The following is a 9,173-nucleotide window of genomic DNA, read 5'->3' as shown; positions in this document are numbered from 1 at the left end:
GAATGCCAGATTTGCATAAATATTTATAATTTTAACATGAGAAATACATTTTCATAAGGTCTTATTCTGACAACTGGGTGAATAAGCACCTGAAAAATACCCATTAAATTTATCCAGGATTTGGTTTTCTCTTTGTGTGTCTTCTGGTATACATGATTAACCTAGAAACGATACACACGATTAACTTAGAAATTAGGGGAGGATAACCTCATATTTCTTTTGCATACTTTCACGGGGGACAATTATGAGACCTTATCACTTCTGATGGAGACAAAATTGCTCCTACCAGTACAGGCTAGGTTTAAAAAGAAAGAAAACCAACAAAAAGATGCTGAAGCCCACAGGTGATGAATTGCCCTGCATTGTTAATACATTATTGTTGATTCTTCTTTCTTTTTCTTTTAGCTTGCAAACGTCCTAGAGATTGATTTATCTTTAGTAAAGGTATGTGTGTATAATTCATCTGGTGATGTGCAAAGTTCACTGTCTTGCAACAGTTTTATGTATCAGTTGCTTATTACATGTATGTGTGTTTCTTCAGAATGCTGTGTCCATGTATTGTCGGTTAGGCTTTGCTCATAAAAAAGGCCAAGTAATAAACCTGGATAATCTTCATCCATCATGGAAGAACGTTCCCTCAGTAAACAGACTGAAGTAAGTGTCTCAGTTCTTTCATAAGCTTTTTTTTCCTCATTGAAGGGAAAGCTAGAACCAAAATCTGATTGGAAAGCTCTAGAACCAAGACCTGATTGTAAAGCTATTGGTTGCTTTCTTTGATTTCTGCAACAGCACATCTCACTTGGCTTTCTAATGACAAGAATGCTTGAACCTCTTTTTAATCTGAGGATAAGGGGCGGTACTCTACCCTGTAAGTTCAATGTACTGCTTTTCTTGCTGTTACTTAGTGCTGGCTTTTTGACCTTTAAACGCCTAGTTGCTCACCTTTGAATTGTGTATTTTCTGGCCCCAGGAGTTTAAAGCAATAACTGCTGTTACAGAAACAATGTCTCTTGGCACTGCTGTCAGTGGATGTCAGAACATAAAGTTTGCCTGCTTACTGTCAGGTATCATTGTAGTTCTGTCACTGACACTCGCATAAATGTACAGCTATATCAAATCCTGGGGAAATGATGTTAATACCACTCAGCAAAGGGCTCTCCAAGTTGGAATGCCAAGTTGCATTAATTAAGAATTGTCAGGGATTTTTAGTTCAATATCTATTAAGCCACATAAAACTCCTGCTATGCCTGAGTTTTCTTTAATGCCAATTCTGACTGAGAACAAAGTGAATTAATCATTTCCATTGGATTCTTCTTCAGAGGATGGTTTGACTTTTCCAGGTTTGTCTTTCAAAATCTGGTCTTTTCAAACCCCCAAATAGACTTCCCTGCTGAAGCCGGAGCAGGACTCAGGGACATCAAGCTTGACAGATTTAGGGCTTTAGAAGTATTGAAAGGCACGTGTCGGGTATGCCTTTGCGTGGACTACTAGCACTGGAAGGCAGAGATACTTCTCTGGTGCTACAGTGATTGCTAGATGTGGATTTTAATTCACATTAATAGGAGTACTTTGGACCCTCAAAAGATGCTGCTTTCATGGGACAGTGGGGAAAACAGAAGTTCTATACAGGAAGCTGGGTCATCAGCCACAGATACAGATACCAACAGTCAAGATGATCCAGGTTAGCACTAACAGTAAATTTGAATACATTAGGATCAGTTATTTTCATATTTCTAGAGTGCTATAGGCTGTAAAGGGTTCTAAAACCAAGTAAAACACAAATTGTGTAGATCCTGTTTTCATACGGAATATACAGTGGGGGAGGTGGTGTCTACTTGTTGGTTTATTTAGCCAAATAATGTTTGTTCTGAAAATGAGGCTGATCTGTATTATGGATATGAATTGACACAAAGATTCAAAGTTCTGAATTAAGTCAGTCAGTAGTTTGGAAGTGATGAGAGAATCCTGTTCTACTCAGTATGGCAGTAACTAATGGGTTTTTTCTTCCACTTTTTAAAATTGATCTGACTTAAACTTGCTGATTTTATTTTTAATTAAAACAAATGTCATCGTATTTTGTTTTTGTTCTCTATTAGCTGAAACAGCCAGCGTGAGCAGCCTGAACCTGTCTAGTGGACACACAAAGCGTATTGCCTTCCTGTTTGATTCTACTCTCACTGCCTTTTTAATGATGGGAAATCTGTCACCAGTAGGTCCAAATTGTTCAATGTATTATGCCGAGAATAAGTATGTAGTGCTATAAAATACTTTGACTCTAATACAGCTGTAATTATTTTTAAACTTATGTATTGTTTATTGTTTAGAAATGGTTTTGCTAAATAAAACTTCTACTTGCCCATTCCATTCTCAGAATTAAGACAGTTTTGTTTTGTTGTTCCAGAACTTGAAAAGTCATGCAGTCACTATGTTTGAAGTTGGGAAACTGTCAGATGAGAGTCTTGACAGCTTCTTGGTGGAGCTGGAAAAGGTAACCTGTTAGATGTTTGACTAAATGCTTTTTCAGCACTTGAAGAGTTAAATTCCCCTGGTATATGCGTTGTGTAAAACTGCTTGCTTAGCGATACAGTGATAAGAACAAGTGCCTTATCGTACCAAACTGGAGTGGTTCAGTTAAAATGTTTCTTACTTACAACGTTGATACCTCTAGTGACTTTCAGGGACACACTGTATATGAATGTGGTGAATCTGGTGAGCAAAGTGAGTCATGAACTACATGTTAATTGCTGTATCATTTTATGTCTGTCAGGGTGACTGGACGTTTAAGTCCCGTTATCTAAAGACTGAGTCAAAGTTCTGATTTATAGCTGTTGTCTTTGGGTACTTGACGATTTGACTAGCATGACTGAGACTCACTTTTCATTTAAAATTGCTGTAGATCTTCTTTGCATATAACCTGTAGGGTTGTAACTTAATTACAAAGCTTTGCAATGCTAATTTGATAGTTTTTCCTTTTGTGTAATTGATGCCTGTGGAAACAACCTGCCACTTGCATGCTTTTATTTCTTTTCTCACTCAGGTTCAAAGCACAGGTGAAGGGGAAGCTCAGCGGTACTTCGATCACGCTCTTACACTGAGAAACACTATACTGTTTTTGCGGCATAACAAAGACCTAGGGGCACAAGCTGTACTGCCTGATCAACCAAGTAATGGTACTGTGAATGCTTTTGAGGAAATCCTTCCAAGTTTGTTTACTTCTCTGCTATGGACTCAGCTTTCTTACTATGCTGCTGTTTCAGACAGAAATCTGTGTCCTACTTTGATTAAAAATATTTTGAAGCCAAAATTTTTTTCATCATCCTTTGCGCCTGCATTGCTGGGTTTGCCTGTTGAATGGCAGATTTGGTTGCCAGGGCTTGAATTTAACATCCTAAGCAACAGGTTGAAGCATAATGATGGTAAGACAAGCTGAACTGGAGGAAGAGGGATCAGTTAGTCTATGAGGAACAAGCTGTAGTTCTGTGCTAGACAACCCTGTGTGGCTGGAATTGCTGAAATTATGTATGGATTTATTAAAATTCACCACAAAAAGTTGTGGAAAGTATTCTATTCATGACTTTGCAGGGGAGAATGGAAAATCTGAAATTGCATTTTAGGTTGTATGTTCCATCCTAAGTGATAATTCAAGAATCTTATATTTTCAACACAGGGTTTCCCTTGGACCTCTTAAGATGTGAGAGTTTGCTCGGCTTGGATCCAGCTACGTGCAGCAGAGTTCTCAACAAAAATTATACTCTGTTGGTTTCCATGGCACCACTCACCAATGAAATTCGGCCTATTAGCAGCTGTACACCCCAGGTGAAAAAAATACTCCCCAGTAAAAAATATCCCCCCCTGCCAAGTATCTAGTAATATCATATCTTCTTAATAGCTTTGTTTTGGATACATCTGTTAATGTCCCTCTTTAAGTGACTGAATTATTGGCATGTAGAATTGTATTGCAGTTCATCTGAAAAAAGTGTTTAGTGAAGAAAAATGTGAATACTTAGTAAATTAAGTTTGATTTATTTACAGTTTATCTGTCTGAGTAGAGTCAATGACAGATACTTTGGTTTTGACTTAATAGAAAATACCTTACTATCACCTTTCTGTAGGGTGTTGCAATACTGGATTAAGTACCTGGAACATTTGAACTCCCATGCTGCATAACTAGATTTGTTTAAAAGTGTTGATTCTTAAATGGTAGTTGTACCTATAACAGTTGCAGTATTAAGTTCTTTCTAATATCTTGAATAATTTCTTTTCAGCATATTGGACCTGCGATACCAGAAGTCAGTTCAGTTTGGTTCAAACTGTATATTTACCATATAACTGGACAAGGACCGCCCTCTCTGTTGCTTTCTAAAGGAACACGTCTTCGAAAACTTCCAGACATTTTTCAGGTAGTGTATGCATGGATTTATTTTCCCTCCCTTCTCCAAATCTTTCGAAGATACTGCTTAGGGATAACAGTTGCATTCATTGTAGAATGCAACATTCTCTGCATTTTCTGTGTAGTATCTTGTTTTGTTTTCTTTCTAGGTTCTGAGAAAGGAATGCTACTTTGCCTCTTCTTGTCACACCATGACTCCAGTGTATTTGATGCCACCCCTTCATTTTTAGTGTAAAATGATATTGTAGTCACTGCAAATTTAAGCTTGTAAGCCCATCCCTAGAATCACAGAATGGTTAGTGTTGGAAGAGACCTTAAAGACCATCTAGTTCCAACCCCCCTGCCATGGGCAGGGACACCTTCCACTAGACCAGGTTGCTCAAAGCCTCGTCCAGCCTGGCCTTGAACACTTCCAGGGATGGGGCATCCACAGCTTCTCTGGGCAACCTGTTCCAGTGCTTATGGAGATGCGTAGGAATTCAATCGTGAAAACTGAGAAACTAGGAAATTACTTCCTAGTCATTGTTGTTGTATTCTGTCCCTCCCCCTTGGATAGATATTTTGGGGATTGATATATCTTTTTTCTCTGACAGTGCTAGTTTATCTAGGTTATATTTTGCTTCGACATTTATGTGGGGATATTCTCATCTCCTGTTTGCTAGGAGGCTGCTGTGACAGGCCCATAGCCCTACAGGAATTGGTGACACATATCTGCTGTTCAAAATAGCATCTTAACTCTGAGGTTGGCAAACTTGTGTCCTTACCAGGAATGTGAACACGAGTGATCCTTGGTGCAAAGTATAACACTTTAGAGTTGTAGCTACCTGTGGTAACTTCCTAATTGTAACAATATGCTAATGCCTGACTCACCTGACTCTAGTATTTCTCTTTGTGCTTGGATAGTCCATTACTGCTGTAAATACTCTTAATTTCTCTCTTCTAGGGTTATGACCGCTTACTAATAACATCTTGGGGTCATGATCCAGGAGTAGTTCCTACTTCAAATGTGCTCACAATGTTGAATGATGCTTTAACACATTCTGCTGTTCTGATTCAGGTACAGTGTGCTCTGTATAAATGATGAAAACGTATGATTTTCTCAGTTAAGCTGTTGTGTGGTAGAGGAGATTATTGTTGTAGGAGATGTAGGAGCTCTTTTGCCAAGAGCTGAAAAATAGGTTTAACTTCTGTATCCAGTACTGCTATGAATCAGTAGTGGTTAAGACATGGGTTTTGAACTGTATTGTGTATGCATTATTGTATTATGGGCAGACATAATAGAGTTTTGCTAGCTAAAAATGAGATGTGGATTTATGAGAGTGTTGGGGTTATAGGAAACTCAAACAAAAGTGAAGAGCCCACAAGCATTTTTGACAGCAGTGGTGTAAGGTAACTGAAATTATGAACTGTTATTCAAGAAATGCCAAATGAAAAATTTCAAAGAAATTTTTCACAGTGCTTGGTATTTAACTCTCAGTAGGCAAAACATGCTCTTATCACAAACAGCAGAAACAGAGGGTTTGTCTGTTTGGGAGAAGTAAGATAGCTTCCTCCTCTCTTTCTCTATTCAGTGGAACTCTCAGAATCAATCATTCAAATAGATGTTTAATATTGTAACAAACATAAAACTACACATTCTCAAAGGCCCACTTGTGACAGCCTTGACTGCCCAAAAATGTTCTGTGCTTAGGGGTGGAAACTCCACTTTGCTCTGGAAGTGCTCAGTGATTAGGAAATCCATTTATAATCAGTAATTGGAGGGGAAAAAATTGCTCCTCTTCACTGAAGTTTAACTTCATTGTGTTTACTCACATGTATTTTAGGGGGAAGGGTGGGGTGTTTTATTTAATTCCTTATTTCAGCTAAGCAAGAACTTTATAAGTATCTCAATCTGCTTATTTGTTTCATTAACTGACTGGTACTCCTTAAAAGGGAGCACAGGTAAGACTAGGCTAAGCTGATGAGTGTATTTTTCTGTTCCTAACTTAATTTCTTGATGTTCAGGGTCATGGCCTGCACGGAATGGGGGAAACAGTGCACATACCTTTCCCGTTTGATGAAGCTGAGCAACAGGGAGGTAAATAACTGTCTCTAATCTCTGCACCATCGGATTTTAATTTTCTTGCACATTACCTTGTGCATTAGGGTTGCAATAATCCTTTCAATACAAATTTTCTTGGATTTATGAGTCAAGTTAAGTGAGAAAATTGAAGGCATATTTAAATGGTTGACAAGTCTGTTCTGAACTTAGAAAGGAGAAGACCGTATCTGTCTTCTCTGTTCTAATTAGAATGTGTTTTCTGGCCTCTCTTCTCTCCTACCACATATGTAAAGAAGTAACTTCCACGAACACCTCTGAATCTTTGTTTTTGAATACTTGCTTATTAACTAGCATATTTATTAATGGCATAAATAAGTCTTCCATACGTTCTAGTTAGCATCTCCTAACTGTAAGACAGGTGAGACCAAAACTGAACAAATTTATCTTGATTAGTAGCACTCAGAACTATTATGGAGATTTTCTTCCCAGGAAGAGCTTTGCTAGCAAAATCTCCTGTTCCTTCAAAGTTTGCCTAGCTCTACTGATTTTGAGAGGCAGGAATTAACATATTCTGAAATACTTCTTGATGAGTAGGACACAAGCTTTCCATAGTTGAGGCCATACCCTCCCCAGCTGAGAGCTGTGATAAAAGTATGAATTTCCAGATATGAAATCTAAAATTATTTAAGATATCACTTAGAAAAATCTGGGCCAACCAGAAGTAAAGCTAACTTAATAATTTCACTTTTACTAGGCTCAAAAACTTCTATATTGGCTCTCTCCGGGATGTCTGTTTTCTTCTGACAATGCTAGATGAAAAATCTTGAAGGCAGAGTCTCTAAGTTCTAGCATGAACAACTCAATGTTGAAACTCCTTGTTAACCTCTTATACTGTATTCTAATTCTTCAGAACTTCAGATATGTGGAACGTGTCTTGCATTGAATTTGCCATAAAAGACTCTGGCACTGAAAAAAGCTGGACTTCTGATTCCTAGCTGAACCTTGCCATCTCTGCTGTCTGTATGTGCCTTTGTGTGAGAGATCGATCCTCTTCTGTTTGTTTTTTCTTTCCCCTTGGCTCTTGTACTACAAAATACCAGGTAGTGCTAGGCGGTGAAAGACTGATCACTTGTGTTGTTATCCCAGATATACCAATGTAATCGCTAAGATGGAGCACTGAAAGAGAGACAAATCCAGATGAAAAATGTGGCCTGGCCTAGAGGTGAACCATGTGGTTATGGATGAGGCTTCTTGTAAAATAACCTGGAATATGTGTTGTTTTCTTCTAGACTTCTCTCGTGTGAACATGGGCATTCATACCGCTTTAAAAATACTGAGAAACAAAGTAGACCTGCAGCATTTTTGTGGCTATGTCACTATGTTGAATCCTTCAAGTTGGCACGCTAACAGAAAGCTGAGCGATGCTTCTGATGGAAGAGGTTGGTTGCCAATAATTGTCTTTTTTGGCTGTGTTCCCCTAATTTTGCATACAGTCACTTTAGCAAAGGTGAACAAAGGATTAAATTCTTTGATTTGGAAATCTACAAGTACTATCCAACACAGATAGGAAGTCATTTTGAGTGTGAATCTATTGTCAGTAGGCTTACTTCCTAATTCTTCTTTGTGAATAGCTCAGAAACAGCAAATACAGACTGAAAACTCACTGAACTAGAACAGTTAACAGAAGAAAAAGAGTAATTTCTGAATATTAGAAGTAAATTGTGTAACTTTTTTAATGCCAGAACTTACAGAATATTAAGTGTGAGGATCTCTAAGTGACTCTTCAGTACAAAAATGAGTCGGGTCCGATATTTCTCCATGTCCTTTCCTCCAGTTTTATAGTTGTATGATCTTTGGGCAAAGCTTGTGTCATGTTCCTTATGTCAGGTGGTGACTAAACTTAGTTCTTCTACATGTTTATGTAAGAATTCCTTTACTTTTAGGAGAGGCTGAACTAGTATCAGGATCTGATGTAAACGGGAGCACAGAATCATTTGAGATGGTAATAGAAGAAACCTCAGTGGATTCTGCAGCCAAGCAAAGCCTTGAAGGTAAAAAGATGACAAATTTGATTATTTTCTGGGACAAGTGCAATGTGAACTGTTCTTCCTCCTTACCATTCAGATTCTTAAATCTTTGAGCAGTTCAGTAAATGACCTGTCTTAAAAAGTATGAACGATCCAGTGGATCCTGAGCTTAGATAACTGGTTCTGGGATCAATATTCTTGCTCTGTCTCTTCTGAAAATTTGTTTGTCTCTTGGTTTTATTTCTGTAGTACCCACAACAGAACTGGAATGGGTTCCCCTGGAATTATGCTTTGGCATTCCACTCTTCAGCTCGGAGTTGAATCAGAAGGTCTGCAGAAAAATTGCCGCTCATGGATTATGCAGGAAAGAAAGGTGGGCTGTAATCGATCTGCTACAAGATTAACAGGTTGTATGTGTTATATCCTGAGCATCTGCAAAAAAAAGCTGCCTCCAAATTGATGACTATAAGAGCAGAACTGAGCTAAGTTTCCTAGAGCGCCTAATTCTAGTGCATAAGTTGGTTGCTTTTTGGCTCATAGATACCAGCTATAATGTATGATCTAGTAGTCCTTAGTTGTGGCAAGATTAAGAGTAGGCTGTTTTTATAGTTTCTGCAAGGTGAAAATTAATTCTTTGTAGTAAAATGTCTATGAACAGATCAGGAAAAAAAGTCAGTCTGGGTGCCTACCTACTCATTTCCCCCTCCTAGCCTGG

General features: G+C 38.2%; 1 protein-coding gene across 1 annotated transcript in view; it reads left to right on the top strand.

Annotated features, from left to right (window-relative positions):
- The window catches only part of FAM91A1 (family with sequence similarity 91, member A1), a gene marked incomplete at both ends in the record, with an annotated part of 10,443 nt that extends 1,612 nt beyond the window's left edge, over nt 1-8,831 (top strand). The window contains 13 exons of the mRNA XM_010158674.1: nt 406-444; nt 542-654; nt 1,563-1,681; nt 2,097-2,209; nt 2,402-2,488; nt 3,038-3,170; nt 3,668-3,816; nt 4,266-4,400; nt 5,334-5,447; nt 6,395-6,467; nt 7,721-7,870; nt 8,375-8,482; nt 8,708-8,831. Coding sequence (XP_010156976.1) covers nt 406-444; nt 542-654; nt 1,563-1,681; nt 2,097-2,209; nt 2,402-2,488; nt 3,038-3,170; nt 3,668-3,816; nt 4,266-4,400; nt 5,334-5,447; nt 6,395-6,467; nt 7,721-7,870; nt 8,375-8,482; nt 8,708-8,831 — 1,457 coding nt within the window. The remainder of the gene's footprint in view (nt 1-405; nt 445-541; nt 655-1,562; nt 1,682-2,096; nt 2,210-2,401; nt 2,489-3,037; nt 3,171-3,667; nt 3,817-4,265; nt 4,401-5,333; nt 5,448-6,394; nt 6,468-7,720; nt 7,871-8,374; nt 8,483-8,707) is intronic.
- Between the last annotated feature and the right edge of the window lie 342 nt (nt 8,832-9,173).

The sequence above is a fragment of the Eurypyga helias genome, unplaced genomic scaffold, assembly GCF_000690775.1.
Source record: "Eurypyga helias isolate BGI_N326 unplaced genomic scaffold, ASM69077v1 scaffold51929, whole genome shotgun sequence".
Taxonomy (NCBI): Eukaryota; Metazoa; Chordata; class Aves; order Eurypygiformes; family Eurypygidae; genus Eurypyga; species Eurypyga helias.
Note: the sequence above shows the minus strand (reverse complement) of the source record. Positions and strands in the feature narration are given on the sequence as shown.